The 25,000-nt window shown below is 38.6% G+C and overlaps 4 protein-coding genes across 4 annotated transcripts in view; 2 read left to right on the forward strand and 2 right to left on the reverse strand.

The window, feature by feature from the left end:
* Nucleotides 1-807, forward strand: part of LOC137972520 (transcription initiation factor TFIID subunit 11-like) — a 6,229-nt gene extending 5,422 nt beyond the window's left edge. Inside the window, exon 2 of the mRNA XM_068819273.1 lies at nucleotides 727-807. Within this exon, the coding sequence (XP_068675374.1) occupies nucleotides 727-807 (81 nt within the window). The remainder of the gene's footprint in view (nucleotides 1-726) is intronic.
* Nucleotides 1-22,122, forward strand: part of LOC137973348 (dynein light chain Tctex-type 5-B-like) — a 23,858-nt gene extending 1,736 nt beyond the window's left edge. Inside the window, exons 3-4 of the mRNA XM_068820137.1 lie at nucleotides 727-809; nucleotides 20,843-22,122. Coding sequence (XP_068676238.1) covers nucleotides 20,853-21,383 — 531 coding nt within the window. The 5' untranslated portion in view covers nucleotides 727-809; nucleotides 20,843-20,852 and the 3' untranslated portion in view covers nucleotides 21,384-22,122. The remainder of the gene's footprint in view (nucleotides 1-726; nucleotides 810-20,842) is intronic.
* On the reverse strand, nucleotides 4,259-4,756 carry LOC137972521 (transcription initiation factor TFIID subunit 11-like). Its single transcript, XM_068819274.1, has one exon. The coding sequence runs from the start codon at nucleotides 4,754-4,756 to the stop codon at nucleotides 4,259-4,261; it is 498 nt and encodes a 165-aa protein (XP_068675375.1).
* A 1,479-nt stretch (nucleotides 22,123-23,601) lies between the features above and the next one.
* Nucleotides 23,602-25,000, reverse strand: part of LOC137974477 (protein sidekick-like) — a 57,563-nt gene continuing 56,164 nt past the window's right edge. The window contains exon 19 of the mRNA XM_068821495.1: nucleotides 23,602-25,000. This exon is cut by the window's right edge and continues 1,027 nt beyond it. The gene's annotated coding sequence lies outside the window, so the exon portion shown is untranslated.

Consider the following 25,000-nt stretch of genomic DNA (forward strand, 5'->3'; position numbering starts at 1 on the left):
TCAACACCAAAAATCATTCTCTTTTTCGGCTATGTTAAATGAACGAGCAACTTTTACGATGCTTTTAATATACTACAAATTTCTATAAATTTGATTGGCTGAGAGCAGAGGTATTTATACCTACATGTGAAAATTACAGTTACTATGGTAACCAAAATCACGAAATAATTTTGTCGCGCGAGTTACGAAAAAATGACAGAAATATTTCCAGATTTTGAAATTCAGAAGAGTCAAGAACTAAAAGAAAATTCAGAAGGCCAAAATACGATGAAAAGTACATCGATCTAGCTTAATGTCTGGACCAGCTGGGCTGAAAACAAGAACTTCGAAACCAATTTGCTCGCCTACGAAGCGAAACAACTTGACGAAAAGTTGCAAAAGTTCTTCGCGTTACATGAATTTCTCACGTTGTAGTATAAACAAATATTAGCGTGATTTGTATGTGATATTTGGCATAAATACCACTCGTGTTATTTCAAAATTGTCCCAAATTATGTATAACAATTTTAAAATATCACTCACGGTATTTATCCCAAATACCACTACAAATCATGCTATTACCTATACAAACACTACCGGACGACAGGAGATATTTCGTACAAAGAAACAAACAAAAAAACGTCTCCTTGATGTTCACAGCAAAAGGAAAGCTATTGTAAACAATTTAAACGATTTCGTGTCCGGTATCCGTCGAATGACGTTCTTTTTGTTTTTATTTTGGCGTAGGATGAAGCATTGGACAAGGAAATTCAAAGACGGTGTCAAAATCAAGCAAGAAAGGAAGACAATATTCGGAGAAGCAAGTAAAGGTAGGGAAGGTACGTTTTTGGTTTTCGGGGAAAGAGAGCCTTTCCAAAAATGCGTCCCTTAGGGCAACTTGCGCCTTCGTACTTTATAATTATAAAAGGGAGAGTTATCTCCTCGGAGAGCGCGAACAACAGCTTAGGGCCCGCCACTTTGTTTTTGTTTTGAAAAACGTGCCTCCTGTTACGTAATTTAGAGATGTTGAATATTCCATCAAGAAAGAAGAGGATGATCGTCGCAGAAGCAAGAAAAGGTGACATAATAAACATATTAACCAATGGTTCGGCTACTTTATTGAAAGGAAACGCTCTGTATGCAGTTACTACTCAGACGCAAGCCTCGGCCACGCATACTGATTACAGTGGAACCTCGTTAATACCATCATGAATAGTGGATTATTATGAAGTTTCGTTGGTTTTAAGATGGGGTTGGTGGAATAAATGGGATATCAAATCGTTGTGATGGGAACATTTGGCGGACTCACTGAAATCTCAGCGGGATTTTATCAAATTATGATTGACAACTGTCAATTGTCGTTTCGGTCGTGCCGTTAAGGGAAAGTGCAAGATTATGCTTGCCAACATTAGGAGGAACGTAGAAATTTCAGTCGTGCCGATGGGGTTAACTATGGTGCTTCCATGTAAGAATTGGTTCATCAGAGGATATCTCTCAATAGAGGAATTCATTATCAGTAGGGTTGGCTGGCAGAGCTTCGTCGCTACCGAAAGCGATTTACTCTTGAAAGGTGATGCCAAGTTTTGATTGACAGGAGGGTATAGAAATGCCATTCGTAAAAAGGGGGTGGTACTTTATAGTGATTGGCAGGCTATCAAGATTCGTTCGTAACGAGGGGAGGGGTGTCTTCATCATATTTTGGATAAACCGGCTGATCCGGCATGAAGTTTTTACCTGGAAAAGCATTACCTGGATATCTTGATTTTAAAGCGAGTTTCAATCGAATGTCGTAAGACCAAAACCAAAGTAATTACTTTGGCCATTTAAAAAGGACGGAGACAATCCAGTAAACCAATCAAAACGTGAAGTAATTACACGTAGCCGACACAAAGCGTGGAAAAATGTGCACGCGCGAGCCACGATTGGTTTTGGTTTCACTTCTGATTGGTTGAAAAAGTGGCGCGAGAACTTTGAAGCAATCACTGAGTGAAGTAATCATAAACCAAAGCAATTCGCTAATTACTTTCGACACCCAATTGAAAACCACTCTAAGGGTGAAAACACCAAGAGAAAAATAAATGAGCAAGGGAAAGATGTCTGCAGAAGGGAATTATAAAAATAATGAACTTTATTCAAGTGCCAAGTCTTCTAGCGTTAATTGGCGACAATGTACACAGAGATTAATTAAAATCAATTTAACTCAAATCAACTGAACCAAGCATTGTTTTTTGTGGAAAGGGGTAAACCTACCCAGAAAAAAAAGGCTCTCGGAGCAGAGCAGAGAATCAGCGAACTGAATCCACATATGACGCCGAATCTGGGAATCGAACCTGGACCACGGTGGCGTGAAGCAAGTGCTCTGACAACTGCGCCAGCTATGCTCCCCAAAGGAGTGTGATACTTTCATTTCTAATCAATTTGAAACGAGTTCCATTCTAAAGAATAAGCCAATTTCGGAAGACAATATACGACAACCAAATTGGGGCGTTAAAAGTGCAACACGTGAAAGACAGATGAAAACTGGTGGGACGAGCTCGGACTAGAACTAGAACTGATTTTTTGCGATAAAAAGCAACGGTTGAAATAACGAGGTGGTGCATCTACTAACTGGCTGGTTGCTTGGCGAGGTTCCACTTGAGTTTTAACTTGTTTTCGAAATAAACGCTGTAAGCGCAGAGTAAGCATGCGCAGTAGGGTGCGGCTCAGGCTAGAGTAAGGCCATTGGTTAATATGATATGTTATTAGGAACGACCCATAAGAACAAGCCCCTGATTTTCAAGATACACTGACAGTGCAACCTCTGATATATCCCCCGGTGAACATTCTAGTACACTAAAAGCAAGCTGGAATGAAATTTTGGGCCAGCGAGATTGTGCGTCGCGCGTTCATTCTTCGTCTTAAAACTTCAATCGCTTTTGCAAGCGAAGCTAGTAGCAATCGTTCAGTAGCTTTTTGGCCAAAACGCCTTTACTATTTACATTGAAACTGGATTGGTTTTTTCACAACAATTGGCCACTGAGACTTCAAAACACTGTACATATTTCTATAGTTATCACACTTGTGAAATAAGGGAATTTTATATTTGGAGTAATTTACACACCTACACATACAGGCTTTTCAGGGCCAATAACCAACAAACGAAATCAATGAAACAACAACAGAACGACAATTTCTCTTAAAGAATCCCAACTGGCCGAAGGCAAACCACTTGGATATTACAAGTGTAGCCCAGAAGTTAAACTAGAGCCTACCAGGATCAAATTCTCCGTACCTTAAGGCAAGGGCCCTCCACACTCGGCCACACTGCCTGTCTGTAATTTCTTTGATTCAAAAAATTTGGACAGAATACAGTCTACTTACAACTTTCCTTAGAGCGAGTTTCAATCGAGTGTCGTAAAGCCAAAACCAAAGTAATTACTTTGGCCAATCAAAAAGGACGGAGACAATCCAGTAAACCAATCAAAACTCGAAGTAATTACACGTAGCCGACACAAAGCGCGGGAAAATGTGCACGCCCGAGCCACGATTGGTTTTGGTGTCAATTTTGATTGGTTGAAAAAGTGGCGCGAGAACTTTTAACCAATCACTGAGTGAAGTAAATGCAAAGCCAAAGCAATTCGCTAATTACTTTCGACACTCAATTGAAAACCGCTCTATCAGTTAACCACCTGAAAAAGTAGGTTTTAGTATTGGACGACTGCAACTGAACTTAAAACTTGTGGTTATTACTCGTGACTCAGTAGTTGAGCAGAACGATGCAGTTCACGTTGGAAAAAAGCCATGTGTCCAATACGGACACATTCAGCAATTCGTTTTGCAAAACACGATACTTATCCATACGTTCATTATAAGTTTCAAATGCGCAATGTGATTGGCATCAAAAGGTTAACAACAGGAAAAATCGTAGTTCTCTCTGAAAAATTTCTGCGTTTTAGATTCTGTATTGATTCTTACAGTGACTGTAATACGCTTAATTTTCGAGGTTTTCAATGTCAAAACTTTAAGTTTACTTCTGTATACATTTTGATATTGGCTGCTTATCAAGGTCTGTCAGCTTATCGACGTTGCTTTGTACCTTAGCCCTTTCTTTCGAATCTTTTATTCTTTAAAAAGCACGAATAAATTTTTTTTAACAAATATTTTCAAAGCATCTGCATTAGAAAACAAAAAGGAATGTTAGAATCTCTTTTCTTCACTGTCATATTTCCCGGACGCCATCTTAAATAATAGTGACGAGTATTGCTAGTATTTTCTAGTATTATCATTATTATCATTATTATCATTTTTCTATTATTATCATTATTATCATTTTTCTATTGTTATCGTTATCGTTATCGTTATCGCCATCGCCATCGTCGCCGTCGCCGTCGTTTTCGTCGTCGTCGTTTCCGTCGTCGTCGTTTCCATCGTCGCTTCCCGTCGTCGTTCGCTGCTGGTCGTCATCGTCACCGTTGCTGTCGTCGTCTTTGTCTTCGTCTTCGTCGTTGACTTTGCTGTCTTCGTTGTTGATTTTGCCGTCTTCGTTGTTGATTTTGCCGTCTTTGCCGTTGACTTTGCCGTTGACTTTGCCGTCTTCGTCGTTGCTTTTGTCCTCTTCGTCGTCTTCGTCGTTGCCTTTGTCGTTGCCGTTGACGTCGTCGCCGTCGCCGTCGCCGTCGCCGCCGCCGCCTCCGTTGTCGCCGTCTTTGTCGTCTTTGTCGTCTTTGTCATCTTTGTCATCGTCGCTGTCGCTGTCCTTGTCTTTGTCTTGTTGCTGTCGTCGTTGACTCGTTGCCATCGTAGTCATCGTGGTCGTGGTCGTTATCATTATTATTATTATTATTATTTAAAAATAGAAGAACCGTAGCCAGGGTAAAACATATTAAAAAATTATTATAAAAAACGTTCACTGGCTATATACAGTAAAAAACTTTCGAGCTTTCGGCTGCCAGGCTACAGCCTTCAATGGAAATGAATGGAAAAAATGATGACAACTACAATATATACAAAAATAGGTGAGAAAAAAGAATATAAAAACGGGAAAAAATATTTGTCAAAAAGACTAATTGTTCTTTTTTAAAAGAATGGAGTATTGATTAGGGAGCGGCCTAGAATTGTTATCTGCATGATCTATCGAAGCGGTGTGCCAAGATTCCAGTGTCTTGCGGGTACGAGAAGAACCCTTGTCAATCACTTGGGAATTTTTAAAAAAAAAATAAAAAATAAAAAAATAAATTTTATATTCTTTTTTCTCACCTATTTTTGTATATATTGTAGTTGTCATCATTTTTTCCATTCATTTCCATTGAAGGCTGTAGCCTGACAGCCGAAAGCTCGAAAGTTTTTTACTGTATATAGCCAGTGAACGTTTTTTATAATAATTTATTATTATTATTATTATTATTATCGTTATACAAACGCGCTTTGTTTTAGAATAGCACAACTTCGCGGCACAAATCATTCACGTCGATATTATTTCAGATGGTTTCGTCAAGGAAATTTTATAGCGCGAATAAACGATTCTAAAACTCTTTTTTTCCAGATCAAAACTCTCTCTGAAACATTTTCAAACAAATTCGATGAATATCAATTGTGGATGTCAGATTTAGGCTGATAGGAAAGATGGTTATGGGATTTTTAAGTAGGACCAAACATAGAGAAGTCGCAAGTTTTCGTCTAATTGACTTTTCCTTTTCGTGAACACCGTTTCAAGTTCACTTTCAGCGAGAAAATTGTCTTTTTTATACTAGCTGGACTTTTTTAAAGTTACTTGTTAGTTGTGATGGTAATTAGTTCTACTTTACAAATGAAAGAAAACTAATTATCATTAGAAAAACTTTGCACTTAGACTCGCTTTAAAGACGAGGCAGACATTAACTCGGAGATGGCCTATTGAAAAGAAGGTAATTCCGCTTCAAATTAACGTCGTTGCAGGTTCCACGTCCCCCGTCCCCCGTCCCCCGTCCCCCGTCCCCCGTCCCCCGTCCCGTAATTTAAACTTTTCTAGAGGTAACGATTATTTTAGAAGGTTGCAACAGGTTCGAATAACTTTTGAGGAGAAATTTCGTAGGCCATCTATGGGAGTGAAGTTGACTATGATGGGGGATAAGATCTGAACGCTTTTCTACGTGCATTCCGTTTTGCAGATTAGAGAATCCTTTTATTTGTGTTCTTCTGCTGAAGTCAAATTATGCTTTTCAAACAGTGGACTTCGATCTTCATGCAGTTTATGTTCACGTTCACAAATGCATTATTTCAACAATTGGCGCCACTTTACCTGAATATAAAACTTGTACATTGTCAACCAAACATTCATTTATTCCACGCTTTCCCTTGCGGGTGTTTTCAAATTCCTTTTGTAATATCTTCTTAGGTTTTCTTTCAGAATTAGTAGCTTCGTTTTGATAATAATTAGAACTACATGCGGTACAGGAAGTAACTGTATTCCAACCGTGTGCAATGTTAATTTGTTTAGAGACGCTATTCAGTTATTGAAACAAATTAGTTTATCATTCGCGTGTGTCCTGTGTTAGTCGGTTGCACACATTCTGGTCAAATTTTTTTTAGACTAGAAATATATGGTTTCAAAGGCCAATATGCCGATCGCTTGCATCACGTAGTACTTTTCAATAATAAATATATTATTCAAATCTTGGGAGAACGACTACTTTGTGACCTTTCGTCTGCTTACAATACTGCCAAAGTTAATTGGCGCTTCGCAAACAAAATCCGCGCGCTTTCCAGGAAGGTCATAGTTTCTTTTTTGTTACGTCCGGGTTGCACTGTCAGTATCTTTGCACTATTGCCCTTTAGTTTACATGTCGACCCTGGTGTTTTAATTTTAATCAACAAAGTTTTTCACTGCCATCAATCGGTGTAAAGTTTCGAACTCTCACGGTGGGACTGAAACTAGCATGGGATCGAGTCAAATGCGGGGCATCTTTTAAGATTCACATTATTTAACTCGAGTTTGCCTTCATCTGATGCTTCTTCCAGTATTACCGCGAGAATAAGAAACTTTCCCACACGTCAGTAAAAAATGTATCCGTGGGTTGGAAAGATGAAATTCAGGGTCCACATGTTTGTAAAAGTGGCAGGAAGTCCAATACTAAAAATGGGAATTACTTATGACGTTTTTCGAATGCACCACTTGTCAGAAATTTAACATTTTATGAATGAAACTTGATTGCTAGCTGTCCCTTCCACGATAGTCGAGAAGAAGCACAAAATATCCGATCAAAAACTGGAAAGAACGAGCGGAGGGGGGATGGGGAAGAGAAGAGGCCTCTTCCCAGTCTCTTCTCGTTTAATCTCCTCGTTCCAGTCTCGGCACGCTGTATATGGTTTCGGATTTTTTCACTCCTTCTCGACTAACCCAGAAAGAGACTTCGTGCAATCTACATTGAAACTAACTAATCGTTTTATTTCGCAATGTGGTCACTTCAGATGTCGATTGCGACGTTTGGATTGCTTAAAAAAAATGTATTTTGTTTTCATCAGGCGATGAGGTCGAAGCCAAAGTCATCGCCTGGTAAAAACAACCTGCAGAAAGGTATCGATACGCCAAGATCAACAGCTCGAGTGAAAACATTGCGAGGAAACCGATTAGTCATTTGCATTTATTGTTAAGTTTTCTTCGACCTTGAGTAGCTGACTAGTAGTTCAAGCGACAAACTTTCTGCAAAACAGTAACTGCCTGTTAACTTGTCAAAATTCTTTTCGAATCGTACACATTTGGGAAATCAACAGTAAGACCATGGGATGTTTCTTGACTGTATTAAAATTTATTTTGAACCTGCTTCAACTAAGGTGGACTTTGACCCCTTGCCTAAAATGACACTTAGAAAAATACGGCGTCCCCAATACGCATGCGCCGTATTTTTTTTTTTTAAAAAAAGAAGGGGCAAACCACTGTCTAGAACAAATATAATAAATGAAGACAAGTTGAAATAAAGTTCTGCTTTTATTTGTTTGTGTGGTTCGTGTTCATTACAAGTACGTAAGATAAAACACTCATTTGTTTCTGGTGTAACTAGTGATAATATTGGAAAGCAATTTTATTTTTTAAAAAAAGTTGGCGCATGCGTACTTTAAGCGCCCGTACTTTTTCTAAGTTTTTTGGCGGGAAAATTTCACCAAATTTGCACAGCGTTTCCCCTGACCATATTTTTACAGAAAAAAATTAAAGGCGTTCGCTCTTAAACAATTTTATACAAGATGTTACGGAAACTTTAAAATGGTTCCTTTGACTTAAAAAGACTGAAAAAGAAAATACTATGTCGTCCCTCTAAAAACTTAGTTTGTCCCATTGAATGGTTTTTAAGAATGAAAAAGAAAGAACTTGGCTACACTTTGGCTATTAAACCTAAAACTCTTGTTTTTCGTCTATCAAAGTTTAATTAGAAATAAAACACAAATCGCAGTGACAGTGAGAAGCAACGCATTCTTATAAACTTGACGTTTCATATGCTACAACGAAATATTTTTGAAAATATCTGTTGTAGCATACGAAACTTGAAGTTCATAAAAATTGGTTGCCTCACATTGTTTATCACCGCGATTTGTGTTTTATTTCTAATTAAACCTGTAAGTTCGTACTGTTGACATTTATCATGTTTCTTTTAATTAATAACAAGACGTTTTTCTCACGGACAAAAAAAACGCATCATATGCGTCGGTGTGAGAGTGAAACACAGAAGAGGGTTTATCAACTAGGTTGATATGGCAAATTGACCACCGTAGAGGAATTTGAAAGCTGACGTTTTGAGCGTTAACGCTAAGGATGGTTTTCACTAGCGTCGAAGTCGTAAGAATCAGAACGTTTCCATTTTCTTGCTACTCCGCTTATGACTCCTTCACTTATGATCCATTGAAAACTAGATTGTCGGAGTCGGAAGCAGATGCGGTAGAACTAACCAATCACAATGCTTGGAATCGATGTTTGTGATTGGTTTATTCATCCGCTTCTGTTTCCGACTACGACAATGCAGTTTTCACTGGATCGTAAGCGACGGAGTCATAAGCGGAATCGGTATTCTGCTTCCGACTCCGACAGTTTGATTTTCACTCATGATCGTATCGCTCTGCGCTTCTGATTACGATACCGATTTCGACTCCGTCGCCAGTGAAAACCAGCCTTAACCATTCGCTCTGACAAAGGGCTAAACGCTCGAAACGTCAGCTTTTAAAATTCTCTAAGGGGGTCAATTTATCATATCAACCTAGTTGATAAACCCTTTTCTGTGTTATCATATGCGTCGCCGAGTTACTAAGGCCCGACTTAAACGTCCAACTTCACATGTTCTGAATCTAATGCAAATGAAAAAGATCTATTGTTTTCGCTCATTTGCATTAGATTCGGCAATGTGAAGTTCGACGTTAAATTAAACCGGGCCTAAGCTCCCATATTGCTAATAATAATCTCGGCTAGTGTACAAACACAGCTAAAATTACCGTTCGGCATTAGATTGCATCCACCAAAACCACCCTGGCAGAGAGAGAGTCGACTGAGGTTGAATTCAAACACACTTCGTGACGCCTTGTACATAGTACTTCGTGTCAAGCCACCTTCACATTAACATATAGAATATCTAGACAGAAATAACCCTAAACATTCATAAAAGCTAACCTTAGGCCTAGAAACTTCTCTTTAGTCCTAATTAGGCCTACGATTAGCTTTTATGAATGTTTGGGATACTTTCTGCATAGATATTCTAAATGTTAATGTGAAGGTGGCTTGACACGAAGTACTATTTACAAGGCGTCACGAACTGTGTTTGAATTCAACCTCAGTCGACTCTCTCTGTGCCAGGGTGGTTTTGGTGGATGGAATCTAATGCCAACCAAAATTACCATCCATGTATGTTATATTGCCCGACTTTGAACCTTTAAAGCTCCAATTCATTAATTAGTTAAGTTTGAAATTTGACTAAAATCCTATTGAAAGGAATCGTTTGGTATATATTTCCAAAAGAACGAAGCAATCAGGTCTGTATCACTGATTACGCTTATGAGCCGAGATCAAAAAAAAAAAAAAAAAAAAAAAAACCGGAACGGATTTTGAAATAATAAAATGTAAATATACTCCAAACTGAGTGACTTTGTAGCTCAGTTGGTAGACTTTTGTTCGCACCGGCACAGCTGAGGTCACTGGTTCGAATCCACCTGGATTAGCCGGATTTTCAGGTGTCTCTAAGAGAATTGCTTAAATTGCCCAACATAACTGCGAAGATCATCTTCCTTTCATTTTTCAACTAATTCTTTTAAGTGGTTAGCAAATTGTAACAATTCTTCGGAACAGAAAATCATCACGAGAATTCCAACTCTTGATCTACTACTGGCCGAATCCTTGGCTTGAAACGTTCTTACCTTTCCTTGCTCTGAATCATATATTTTAAAGTTTGAAAATCAGTCACTCTGTTGGTTGAGCTCTGAGTGTAAGCTAAGGCTATACCACAGACCATCCTTTAGTCATAATCCAAAAATTTGCTCGAAATAACAGAGGAAGATTTTGTCCAGTGAATTCTATCAAATATTGTATCAAATTTCTCAAAACCTGTTGCTTTCAAACTGAGTTCTTGAAAGGTTCAAAGTCAGTCAATACCCCATCCATAAATAGCAATTAAACCCATGTTTGCCCAATAGCCAAGATAGCAATTTTGAGAAACTGTTAACAGTCTATTGCGCAAAGCCGGAAACTATTTTCAACATCATGCGTCGCCGAGCGCTATAGCCATAATGCCTTCTGTTGTCCGGAAGAAAACGTCTCTCCCCCTTTTCAAATTAACTGCAAGAGCTTATCATATAACTTAATGTCTGTTTAAGAGTGAAAAACTCTGCTTCCTTGTGTTGCTTTTGGTTCGCACTGTGTTGTTATAGTTATACAGACCAAAGCAAACAAATGGAGCCAAAATAAATGACTATTTTAGTTGATCTTTGCAATTCGTTTGCCGGTGACGAATCGCGAATCGACATTAAAAATGTTCGGAGCGACTAATTTTCGCGGAATTGACGTTAATTAAGAGAATTCGAACTAACACTGTCTAAGTTTCAGAAGCCAATTAGGTTACAAAGGAGAATGAAGGTACACGTTATTTAACGTCGGAAGTTCCTTTACTCTCTAGTGAGTACTCTCCCAGGAAGCCGACAAGAGTGAAAAACTCTGCTTCCTTTTTACATTTCATGTCACTGGTAATTTTTGCTGCACAGCTTTACGGTGAGACGAAGTATATATCGAACCCTTTTTACTTGTCATGAATAATGGTTCTTTCTCCTCGCGTCAGTGGGCGCATACTTGAATGATAAAATGGCACGTAAAAATTCACTTGAAGAAGCAAAGGACTTCATGTTTATCGAAATCAACCAGGCCAAATCAAGCTGTTTAAAACATCCATTTTGACGATTTTCGTGCATTTGTGGTGGCTCTCCTAGCCTCATCACGAAACGTAATCTTTCTACATGTAGATAAGTACAAGTTAGCGATATTTTGTTCTTTTTCTCGGATATTTGTTTAGTATTTCTTAGTTTGGTTTTGTGGTCTGTATAACTTCAGCAAAGCCCAGATATCAAATCTCCCTGCATTGCAGTGCCAGACATTAGATTTATTCGATAAAACTCGTTTTCTGCTAAGTGTAGCGGACAAGTTGGCATTTTTGAGGAGGTATATCATTAACATAAACCACACAGTTACATGTAAGACATTTTCTAGATTTTTTCATGTTTGAAAAAGTTACATTACTTTGAAAAACGTCGAGGAATAGATTAGAGAGTATTTGTTAAATTATTTATCAATTTGTTTGTTTAACTGTTTATTTATTGCTTCCAATTTTCAAATACCATGTGATATTGTCAAACTGCAGTAAGTCTGTTATTGGGTTCGGTCGTCTTTGTCCTTGAGATACGAGGCTGTTGGAAACAAGTTATCGGTCTGTATAGGTAACGTGGATGTCGTAGGGTTCTTGTAAGATTCAAAAGTCGATTTTGTGCAAAGTATGGTCGCCGCAATTTTGACAGGTTCCTCGTTAAGATTAGCGAGACAAAGTTCGGTATTTTAGCATAGGCTGTGTCAGTTATAAAAACGTTCAGGCCATTGAAATCGCTGTTTAAGTTCTCCGTTTTAGGGCCAATTTGTCAGGTGATTGTCAGGTGATTCCCAGAGTCTTTAGACCCTTCTTGTCATCAAGGTTCGTCATTAAAATTGCTTCAATTTACGAGACGTAGGTTTGTAAGATGAATGTTCAAGCAGTTTGTCAGCACAGCTTGCAGAAATGTATATTGCCCGACTTTTGAACCTTTGAAGCTCTAATTCATTAATTAGTTAAATTAAGTTTGAAACACGCCCATTTTCGCGTCTTTTGTGCAGGTTACATGTAAATGCTTCGAATTATGATTGGCTCATCGCGCTGTCTGCGCCACTTGTGATTGGTTAGACTAATTACTCTGGTTTAGGTTTTACGACAGTCAATCGAAAACCGCCCTAGTCCTGCCTTTATCTTGATTATATTATTGATTAGTTGGAGACTCGCCAAACGAGACTATCGGTCAAGATGGTGGCGTCGGGGAAATTTAAAAACTAAAACAAGCGTTTTGGATTTCATTTATTTCGGACACAAACGTTTTCATAGGAAAAAAATTTGAGCAATTTTGATCGTAAACATTATGCTCCTCGCTTTATAGCTATTTTCTTGTTTTTGTGGAGGAGTTTTCAACACCTTCAAGAAACCGTACTGTATATAAGGATTGAATCAACATTATTGTTTAACTGTAACAACGTTATTAGGTACATTCCTTTACTGAGGTAATGTAATAGGTTACTATAGCAACGGAAGAGCCATCTCAAAACGTTTATGCCTCAGAAACGAACTCGGTGATAACCACTTTTAGTATATACTAAAACAGTGGAAAGCGTTGAGCTACTTAAACTAAACTCCGGATATCCTTTGCTATTCACCTCCGAGCAATTCGCGCAGAATTTGCGTCCGAAAATGTTGTAATCTTTGTAGGAATAAACGAGTTAAAATCATCCTTTTGTAGTGCATTATCTCACTGTTTTAGTATACTCTAAAACAACTATTCACCTTAGTGTCGGTGGCTAGTGGTGGATATCCACCAGTAGCCACCTACACCAAGGTGAGTAGCGACTATTGAAAGCGAAACTCTTGCGATTATGTATTATGAGTGTTTTTAGTTGACTGAAATATTGTGTACCTCCTCAAAAATTTCAAGCCTGTTGCTACACGAAATGACTATAAAAGTTTGCAGCGTTTATAACTACAATCTTGGACAAAACTCTTGGGAGAAATTCTAGTTAAGGAGGCTCGAAAGGGTTTTAACACTTAGAAGACACTCTTCAGATCGAATGACGCTTCAACACTTTATCACGTAACAGCAATGTTATGGTACCATATGAAACACCGATTATTTCCAAACAAGATGTGACCACTATTGTAATGTACCTTGTCAACAGAAAAGCCCAGCAAAAACACCCAATATTTTGGATTCAGTTACTCATATCTCAAAAACAAACTCGGTGACCCCCCTTTTTTATTGCCGAAAAGTGACTAGAAGGCCACGATGAAACTTTCGGCAAACGTTTAAAAAATTCTGTCCAGCAGGTTCAGAGACACCTTAAAAAATCACAGAATTAAGTTGGCTCTGAATCCGCCATACAGAATTTTTTTAAACTTTGCGGAAAGTTACTTTTCAGAAATAAAAAAATGGCGGTCATCAAGTTCATTTTTGATATATAAGGAACTAAAGATAAAATAAAGGGTGTTTTTACAGGGTTGACCGTTTCCACGGTGACATATTACCTCACAATAATGACTACATCTTGTTCAGAAAAAATCGGCGTTTCATTTTGGTACCACAATATTGCTAATACATGATACAGCGTTGTAGTGCCGATCCTTCTAATAACAGCGTTACGTGGAAACGTTGAAACTGATTCGAGCCACCATTAATTAAGCATCATTTGACATTCACTCAAAAAGTATATTGGTCCTTCCCCTCCCCCTCTCCTCCCTCCCCCATACCAATTTGATAATGTAATGCAAAAGACTGTGCAAGCCTTTGGCCGTTTTTTTAAACCAACAATGGAATGGGGGGGGGGGGGGGATGAGGGGGGAGGGGAAAAATAGGAAGAATTTAATCTTCTCAGAAAAATTCGAGGGTCAGATTTTCCCAACGAGTTTTGTCCAAGATTGTAGGTCACTGAGCGATCAACTGTGGCATTTTTTGACGAAACAACTTCCTAGCCAAGGATAAAAACACTGTTGATTCTAATTAAATCCTCGCTCAAACGGTTCAGCCACCACTTCTAAGTAAAATAAGTTCCAATGATCTTATCTTTGTCGAATTCCCTTCCGACTCTTCAATTCGTGTCTTTCATTCGTTCTGCTAGTTATTCCAAAATGTATTCATTCTTCGTCCCGTTTTATGCCGTCTAAGAAAAATAAATAAAAAGCACAATAGGTGAGATGAAATGCAGATCAAAGGAATAGGTTTTAAATTAAACGCCAGATGCTCAACTAAATGTACAAAGAGATAACATATTCACCTTACTACAAGGCCAAGTGTTGACGCATGCTACGTCTGCTATCGGTTTCCATCCTCTTGGTGTTCCACACGTATCGTTCCCTGAGAGGAGAAACAAATAAAACAAGTCACTTTTTGATTTTTTTGTAATGCAAACCATTATTCCCAACTGATTTAATTCTCTGACGAATCAATCCCGATATTTTCTTTATGCAACTAACACCCATATTAAATCTTCAGCCTTGCAAGACTTTCACGTATACGTAAGAACGAGCAAAGTGAACATCAACATCCCATGTTATAAGTGAAGTTTTTAAACATCGTTCAAATAAGTTAGAAAAGAACGAATATCTTTTTATGAACGCAAACGAAACGTAAATTTAAACAAGACAAACAAGTCGCAAAGCACGCGCGCGAGAACTCACTAAAATAAATTTGATTGCCTTCTTCGCCGCTTCACGAGAGATAAAGCAAACCTTGTGCAGCATTGCTAAAACTTACCGTTTGAAGAACGGAAAGAATGAATTCCTTATTCATGGTACAACAAAAGTTCCGTAACAACCACAAACAAGAGAGCAAAAACTCAACACATCTTGCCACTACGGCAGTTTGGGAGAAATGAGGGAAATTTTCGCAAATATAATGAATATGGATTAGAAAGGTAAGAGCCAATCACAGATAACTCTGCGATTGATTTCTACACACGCTTTTGAAGACGAGTTTTCAAGCTAGAGCCAGGACCCCCACCCCCACAAAAAAACAAAACAAAACAAATTTTATATTGTGTTTTCCAAAATATTACGCTCAATTGAAAGTTCTTCGTTTCTGTCAAACGTTTCAGGAAGAAAGAGACCTCTTATCAAGAAAGCAATTCGTAGCAGCCAAAGAAAAAAAAAAACACAGCATCTTCCAGGATTCGATCCAGGTTCAAAACCCGCTAAGGTTGAGTTGGGTTGTATACTCTAACCAGTGAGCTATCCCGGCCGATGCTAGTTTGCGACAGAATATTTCTCTACGCAACAACTTTGTCTAAATGACCTCAAGGCAGTTACAAAGCGCTTTTCAGAAAACTCTTGTATTAATTTAACTCTTTATCCACGGTAAAGTACTTAGTTAATTTGCGCAGGTTTGAATAGCAACATTACGATCATGTTGCAAAAGAAATTTCATACAAAAAAAAAAAAAACAGTACCAGCCAGAATCGATTTAGATTCGAAACCCGCTAACGTTGAATTGGGCGGAAGGTTCTAACCACTAAGCTATCCCGGCCGATGCTGGTTTGCAATAGAATATTTCTCCATGCAACAAAATCGTCTTAATGGTTTTAAGAGCAGTTACAGGGCGCTTTTTTGAAAACTCTTGTATTAATAAAGTATTCAGTTAATTTGCCCACAGTTTGGATGGCAACATTATGATTTTGCAAAAACAAATAGAAAGTTTCATAGAAAAACAAACAAAAACACAGCATCGGCCAGGAATCGATTTCGATTCGAAACCCGCTAAGGTTGAATTGGGCGGGTTGCTCTAGCCACTGAGCTATCCCGGCCGATGCTGGTTCGCAATAGAAAATTTCTCCATGCGATAAAATCGTCTAAATGACCTCAGAGCAGTTACAAAGCGCTTTTCTGAAAACTCTTGTATTAATAAAGTATTTAGTAAATTTAAGCACAGTTTGAATGGCAACATTATGATGTTGCAAAACAAATATAAAATTTCATAGAAAGACAAAACAACAAAAACACAGCATCGGCCAGGAATCGATTTGGATTCGAAACCCGATAAGGTTGAATTGGGCGGGGTGCTCTAACCACTGAGCTATCCCGACCGATGCTGGTTTGCAATAGAATATTTCTCCATGCAACAAAATCGTCTAAATGGTTTTAGAGCAGTTACAGGGCACGGTTCTGAAAACTCTTGTATTATTAAAGTGATTACTTAATTTGCGCACAGTTTGGATGGCAACATTATGATGTTTCAAAAGAAATAGAAAATTTCATAGAAAAACAAACAAAAACACAGCATCGACCAGGAATCGATTTGGATTCGAAACCCGCTAAAGTTGAATTGGGCGGGATGCTCTAACCACTGAGCTATCCCGGCCGATGCTGGTTGGTATTATTATATTTCTCCATGCAACAAGTTTCTCTTAATGACCTTAGAGCAGTTACAAAGCGCTTTTCTGAAAACTCTTGTATTAATAAAGTATTTAGTAAATTTGCGCACAGTTTGGATGGCAACATTATGATGTTGCAAAACAAATATAAAATTTCATAGAAAGACAAAACAACAAAAACACAGCATCGGCCAGGAATCGATTTGGATTCGAAACCCGCTAAGGTTGAATTGGGCGGGGTGCTCTAACCACTGAGCTATCCCGGCCGATGCTGGTTTGCAATGAAATATTTCTCCATGCAACAAGTTCGTCTTAATGACCTTAGAGCAAATACAAAGCGCTTTTCTGAAAACTCTTGTATTAATAAAGTATTTAGTAAATTTGCGCACAGTTTGAATGGCATCATTAAGATGTTGCAAAACAAATGTATAATTTCATAGACAGACAAAACAACAAAAACACAGCATCGGCCAGGAATCGATTTGGATTCGAAACCCGCTAAGGTTGAATTGGTCAGGGTGCTCTAACCACTGAGCTATCCCGGCCGATGCTGGTTTGCAATAGAATATTTCTCCATGCAACAAAATCGTTTAAATGGTTTTAGAGCAGTTACAGGGCACGGTTCTGAAAACTCATGTATTATTAAAGTGATTACTTAATTTGCGCACAGTTTGGATGGCAACATTATGATGTTTCAAAAGAAATAGAAAATTTCATAGAAAAACAAACAAAAACACAGCATGGGCCAGGAATCGATTTGGATTCGAAACCCGCTAAGGTTGAATTGGGCGGGGTGCTCTAACCACTGAGCTATCCCGGCCGATGCTGGTCGGTATTATTATATTTCTCCATGCAACAAGGTTGTCTTAATGACCTTAGAGCAGTTACAAAGCGCTTTTCTGAAAACTCTTGTATTAATAAAGTATTCAGTTAATTTGGCACAGTTTGAATGGCATCATTATGATGTTGCAAAAGAAATAGAAAATTTCATAGAAAAAAACAAACAAAAACACATCATCGGCCAGGAATCGATTTGTATTCGAAACCCGCTAAGGTTGAATTGGGCGGGGTGCTCTAGCCACTGAGCTATCCCGGCCGATGCTGGTTTGCAACAAAATATTTCTCCATGCAACAAAATCGTCTAAATGGTTTTAGGGCAGTTACAGGGCACGTTTCTGAAAACTCTTGTATTAATAAAGTATTTACTTAATTTGCGCACAGTTTGGATGGCAACATTATGATGTTTCAAAAGAAATAGAAAATTTCATAGAAAAACAAACAAAAACACAGCATCGGCCAGGAATCGATTTGGATTCGAAACCCGCTAAGGTTGAATTGGGCGGGGTGCTCTAACCACTGAGCTATCCCGGCCGATGCTGGTTGGTATTATTATATTTCTCCATGCAACAAGTTTGTCTTAATGACCTTAGAGCAGTTACAAAGCGCTTTTCTGAAAACACTTGTATTAATAAAGTATTTAGTAAATTTGCGCACAGTTTGAATGGCAACATTATGATGTTTCAAAGAAATAGAAAAGAAATAGAAGAAAAGAAAGAAAAGAAAATAAGAAAGAAAAGAAATAGAAAATTTTATAGAAAAAAACGAACAAAAACACAGCATCGGCCAGGAATCGATTTGTATTCGAAACCCGCTAAGGTTGAATTGGGCGGGGTGCTCTAACCACTGAGCTATCCCGGCCGATGCTTAATTGCAATTGAAATTTTCTAATTCAAAAATTTTGTGAGATAAACGTCACGTGAGGTACTATGCGCTTTTTTTGTGACAGGGTGTTTTAGTAACATGTTTTTATTATTTGCGAACAGTTTTCCAGGTCACGGTGCATAAAAGATAGCTTATGAAGCAATGCAAAAGAAATTGACTAGAAAAGAAAAACGATGCATCGACCAGGAATCGATTCGGATTCGATACCCGCTAAGTTTTGATTGGGCGGGATGCTCTAACCTCGTACATAAGAGGAGCCAACTGATTTGTAGCGTAGTCATAAAATTTATTTGGAGATATCAAAATTCCTCTTCAGTGTCGATGAATAGGCCAGTTTCGTATTCTAACGGTTGGACTGGATCTAGCATGAAATGGAGGCTAACGCGGGCAAATTAATTTGCATTTGAAAAGATTTGCCCTCCATTTCATGCTAGATACAGTCCAGCCGTGAGAATTCGGAAATTGTCTATTCTATGTATACCTTGCACAGCGTATAATTTATCTTTGGAGATCTTTATATGTCGTTCGTGATATATTTTAATTCATAACTAATGTCATTTTTCCCTTCGAAGTCTCCCTTTGATTTATTTCAGCAGCTGTGTTATGGGCTTATTTCTACCTCAACTAGTTGTGGTCTTGATGGAGAGCTTTTCTGTCAACTGAGATATTTTTTCTAAGCCACAACGTCAGGTAGAAATAGACCCATTAACACTTGTGAAATAAATCGAAGGAAACTGAAAAATGAACGAAGTCCACTGCGTATTTTCAACACCCCCTTTTTCCAAGAAAGTTTTGAGGGATGTGACCGGAAACTTCCTAATGAAAGCAAAGCTTTTAGAAACAGGGTGAAGCTGAAAAAGTTTTCAATTCCAAGAATTGAAAGAATTCGAAGAATTGCAGTTTTTTAAGCTACATTTAATTGTATGCAAGAAGCTCTTATGTCAATGGAGAGCAAACATCATCTAGCTTAAGAAAATCTTTCTAGAAGTCCGCTTCATGAACTCGGTGGCAAGCTCAAAACGTAACTCTATAGATTTCGCTAAAATTCTTCTTAGATTTCGTTAGTGGAAAGATGTAGATGGATATCCCTTCACAGACGTAAAGGCAAAACGCAGCAACGTTGAGGTGTTAAGGACCGATGAATTAATCTGCGCAAAAAAAAAAGAAAAAACTAATTTTAAAGCTTTTTTTCTTTCCTACTGTATCATGATGATTATGACGTCACAGAAGCAAACGATTAATTAATTAAGTTTCTCTTTTTTCTTTTTGACGTCCAGAATATCAGCGTTTTCATTCTTTAGTTAATTATTATGGACAAAATTGAATATCTGATTTTGGTACCCTCTACACTCTTTATAAGTAACCATCAGAGAATTCGCTACCAGGCACGTTTCGTTCTTTAAGTACGACCGACCATAACCATTGCTTGATAATTTCTTGGTGACGAACTGGTTGAGTTGGATCGAGATAACCGTATACTGGTTCCGGTAATCTCTCTACCAGGACCATAACCCTGTACTATAAGACTCGATGGACACGTCTACACTTATAACCGGATATTTTTTAACCGGCACCTTTTTCTTCGTGGATTCGCCTTTTTTTACGGTCCACACGTATCCGGCGAATCAGTGAAACGTTTTGAAGCCGTTCTCCAGAGTGGAAAGGTTTGAATACGCAAAGAATTTGGAATCATGGATATTTTCAAATCCGATGATGACATTACAAACTCAGATCTAGTCTTTACCGTGTAATATTCAACATGGCCGCTGAACAAACTTGTGGGCAACTCGCACGATTGATGGCGCATGCTCTTTTGACAATAGTCACAGAGGAGTTCGGGATGCTAGAATATGTGTGGACTGGCACTGAATTCGATTTGAATACTTTACCGCCGTTGTGGACCTGAAAATTTGTTAACCACAGAGAAAAAGGATACGTGTGAACGGGGCCTTAATCTAAATAACCGCGGTCTACTTTTGCTGCATGTATTATTTTGTTCACTCCTTTTTGGTACACTCCGCCCTGGGCGACCATATTTGCGACCTCCCTTTGCAAACTCAACAAAGTTAAATGTTTGCGAACCAAACATCTGCATTGTAGGAGGCAACGAACGAAAAACACACACAAAAAAGGCAATGGAACTCTTGATCAACGAGAAATCGTCTCGTGGGGTAGACCACAAACCACTCTTTGAGAAGTGTGTGAACTTTAACGCCCTGCCGAATTTTATGAACAAGAGCTATGAGATGAGAACTTCAAATTATAGTCTTCATCTGAGACAAAAAGTCTCTAAGTGTCATAGTTTCCCATCTAAGTCATAGGAGACGTTTCTAGGAAAAAAACCGTGCAGAAATTTTACGCTTTCCTACTACTTTCGATATTACTTTCAGTTAAACAATCTGGCCTTCTCTAAAATTGCGTTACACTACCCAAGTCGGCATTACTGAGCCTTATCTCTATAGAAAGATATCATTTTTCACTTTTTAATCCTCGTTTGAATTTTATCGATCTTAGATTTACCATCATGGATGACCATACATCTCGTGCAAGAAGTAATTCCAGTGCTTCAAGTTTGTTCTTTCCTACGCCAAAGATTCCGCCGCAAAAAGGCAATTTCCTCATGACATATTTCTCTTGTCCAGTTGGTTCCGTCGAACAAGCGTCGTCCACTCATTCTGCTGTCAGACCAAGGGGAACAGCAGCTATTACCGAGAACACTTACAAGATGGAGCCTGACATATGCTTTAGCGTAGCTGAGGTTAGAGCGATTATTTTACAACATCTTCAATCGCTTGAATCGCAAAAGTACGACGCCAAGTTGTGTAGGGAGCTGGCGAAGGCAATGTCCAATTCCATCATGAGTGATTTGAAAATGTTGGAATGCACACGATTCAAGTTTGTCTGCACCGTGACAATTGGACAAAACAAAGGACAGGGGATTCGCATAGCGAGTCGATCAGTGTGGAATACTGATTCGGATCGATTTGTCTCTGAAAGCTTCAGGAACGAATCGCTTTTCGCCGTCGGAGTTGTGTTCGGGGTTTACAAGGAATGAGACAGAGAGGAGACACGTCACTCAGACAAATGTTGCGATGAAAGTCTTCGATTTGTTGTGACTCGAACACTCAACGATTCCGCGGTCTCTGTCAACTTCTGTTAAATGATCCTCTTCACGATTACGTATTATATTTGCTCAAGCAAACTGCGAGGTCATCGACAAATTGTGCACTGGCGAAGAGTTGTCCACTATGTTGTGTTTATAAAATATGTTTTATTCGCATACCCAAACTTCCGGCCGAATTTAAGGATATCGTCCGAGCAATTTGTATCTCTGGTTAATACTGAATCATACTCCAGTTAAATACTTCTTTTCGAGGAGTAAATGTTTATCTGAGAACTTATGATAAAACGAGAAATCGTGCACTATAAAATACGATGCAAACAATGTAACTAGGCAACGCCGTTGGTGATGTATCAAGTTTAAAGAATGTTAAATATTTCATCACCGATACAAAGCCGTTTGACATTGGTCAACAAGCCATCAAAATATATACCCAAAATAGAAAATGCACTTATCTTGACAATTTAAGCAATTGCTTCTTACAGACAACTGAAAAATTCAGGTGGCGTGGAGCAGTTCTTTCAATTTCGTCTATATAACCATACCCAAAATTATTGGAAAGATTATTGCAAAATGCATTCAATTGTTTTAAGCCTGCAAGCTCTATTGGAATTCCCACGTATCATAATAATAATAATAATAATAACAATAATAATATAAATCCTATTATCTATCATGCCTGTCAATTATTAGATAGCTGCAAAAATATTGAAAACAAAATAATAAAGCAAGACTGGTTGTGCGGCTGACTATATTTTCAGTTTGATTTACCAATATTTCGTCTGCACGGCCTGACTTCTTCAGGAAGTTAAGTGATTTGCCGTTAAAAACTTTTTGAAATTCAAATATAAGCCATAAGAAAACTGGGTATATTTGAATTGCAAAAAATTGTAACGGCAAATAACCTAACTCCCTGAAGAAGTCAGGCCGTGCCTGACGAAAGTTTCGGGAAATCAAAAAATATACATCCTCACAGCCGTATAAACCCGCGTTGCATTATTATTTTGATTTTAATCTGCACATTATTTGCTGGCTAGATCTCTCAAGATCCGGCGCTTCCACCTTGTTCAGCTAGCCGTTGCACAAAAAAATGTCTACAAATATTGGGTTGAGGTCCACAGTAGCTTGAGACTGGGCACGATACTGTTAACCTCATGCCCAGCCTCCAGGGGCTTAAAGGGCCAGGTGACTCAATTAAGTTATCTACCAATTAATCTACCTCAACAAAGTCTTGGCTTCGTAGGTCGGCTCCCAGGATCAGCGTCAATAGGGCGAACCACTTGGCACTAAACGACTAGAAACGGATCTCCCCGCCGGTAAATGAGTGAAAAGGTGTTACTTTAAAGGAGTAATTCGCGACCATAAACAGTAAGACGACCACTACATACTGAGTGCGTGCACTCTGCACTCCAAACCTCATCAGACATATCCCGAAATGCAAAGCAAATGGACGAACGCTTGTTTGAATAAGCGTCACGAAGTGTCCTCCTGCACTTCTCTCCAATCTCAACACCCCTCTTATCGTGAAATAGACAATTAACGTCGCAAAGTGCCCCCCAGACTCTTCTCTTAAAGGAAACCTCCACTTCAACAAAAAATAACTTCAAATCACAGGAAATAACCGTTACAGTTAAGTCAGTCTAAAGTATTTCGAAAGAAAGTGTTTGAATCCGAAATAAAACTTACTTACACTTATTATTATAACTAAAACTTATTTATTTAAGTTTTAGTATCGCCTATTTTTGTTTTCAAATTTCGCGAGCGCCACCATCTTGAATAATTGTGACGTGTTACGGTTGCCCTATTGTTATTAGACAGAAGCTCTTTGTGTCAGAACAATTGGATTACGGTAACACGTCACAATTATTCAAGATGGCTGCGCCCGCGAAATCTGAAAGTAAAAATAAGCGATTTTAAAATTCACTTTTCTTGATATAAACACTGTTTTGAAAACAATTTCGAACACATTTGTTTGCAAACATAATTTCCTTTGGTTTAAACTTATTCTGTAGTAAGAGTGGAGGTTTCCTTTAACGAAAACCTAAAAATAACGCTAATATGCTTGATTCCATCTTACCAACAGATAAAGTTCTATAATCTCGATTTTTCAAGAAATTAATGATACTCACGGTCAAGTTGTCTAATGTTTATTTCTGACAAAGTGGAATCGTTCGTTTTGTTTTTTATCCACGCGGAACGAGCATCTTCTCCAAAGAGCAGATTTGTTTCGTTTTACTGGATTTGATTCTCTCACTTATGTTCAGCCTCAGCAGTGCAAGTGATTAGTTGTCGTAAATACTCTTTTTCTTTGGCCATCTTAGCCTAATCAAAAATAAGACGCAAGCAACGATGGCAAACATTATAAACATGCGTAATGTCTGAAATTATTTAGTTGACGTCTCGTGTGCTTCGCCATACACAAAAGTGACGGTTAACTACAAATTTGAACTTTTTATATGCAACATAAGCAACTAATTAATGGCTTCAGGACAAAAATGGTCGTTCTGACATACAATGGACCATTTCCGAGTTGCTGTCTGTCTCGGTTTCGAATTGAGACTTGGTGATCAACTATTGTAAGGGAAATGAGTTTGATTTGCATAAAAATACGCAACTCATTTCCATTTGAATGGTTGTGCACCAGGACTCGCTTTGAAAACGAGGCATGCAGCAACTCGGAAATGGGCTATCCTAAACGAATATGTTAGCAACGAAAATCTATTTACTAAAGGCCCGTTAATACAGTCAACATTTTTCGTGCAACTTGTCGCGCAACAATTTTGCGTTGCAAGTTGAGCTGATTTGTTGCACGTATTACCACCTTCTTGCTCAACAAATTTTTATGTTGCAAAAAGTAGACGTCGCATTTACTTTTTGCAAAATGAAAATTTGTTGCGCAAGAAGGTGGTAATACGTGCAACAAACCATTTCAACTTAGGTAAAGTCTGCTACGAGCCTAGAAGGCCCATCAGGCCGGCGCTCATCTCCGGTTTCTGTAGCATGAAGCGACTAGGAGTATTTCTACTCCCCCCTGGATGGGATACTAGTCCATCGCAGGGTTATCCCCGGCATTAAATTCGCCGGTACCCATTTATACACCTGGGTGGAGAGAGGCACCGTGAGAGTAAAGTGTCTTGCCCAAGAACACAACACAATGTCCTCGGCCAGGCCCCGAACCCGGACCACTCGATCCGGAGTAGAGCGCACTAACCATGAGGCCACCGCGCCTCCCAACTTGCAACGCAACATTGTTGTGCGACAAGTTGCGCGAAAGATTTTGCCCGATTACTACCTGACCTTAATTGTCTTTAAGCCATTAATTAGTTTTAATTAGATGCACGTCTAACTTTGATGCCCCACGCAAAGTGTTCCGTTTAGACTTAACATTTCCAACAATAATGTTAGTGTTAGCGCTAGTGGCGCAAGTTTCGTGCTATTAACTTTATTCAACTGTCCACTTGACATTTAAATGCACTGCATTTATGCTGGTTAGCAACGAATATTAGACGCGATCGATCTTGAGTGCAAATAAGAAAATTTTTCACGCGAAG

The sequence above is a fragment of the Montipora foliosa genome, chromosome 10, assembly GCF_036669935.1.
Source record: "Montipora foliosa isolate CH-2021 chromosome 10, ASM3666993v2, whole genome shotgun sequence".
Lineage (NCBI taxonomy): Eukaryota > Metazoa > Cnidaria > Anthozoa > Scleractinia > Acroporidae > Montipora > Montipora foliosa.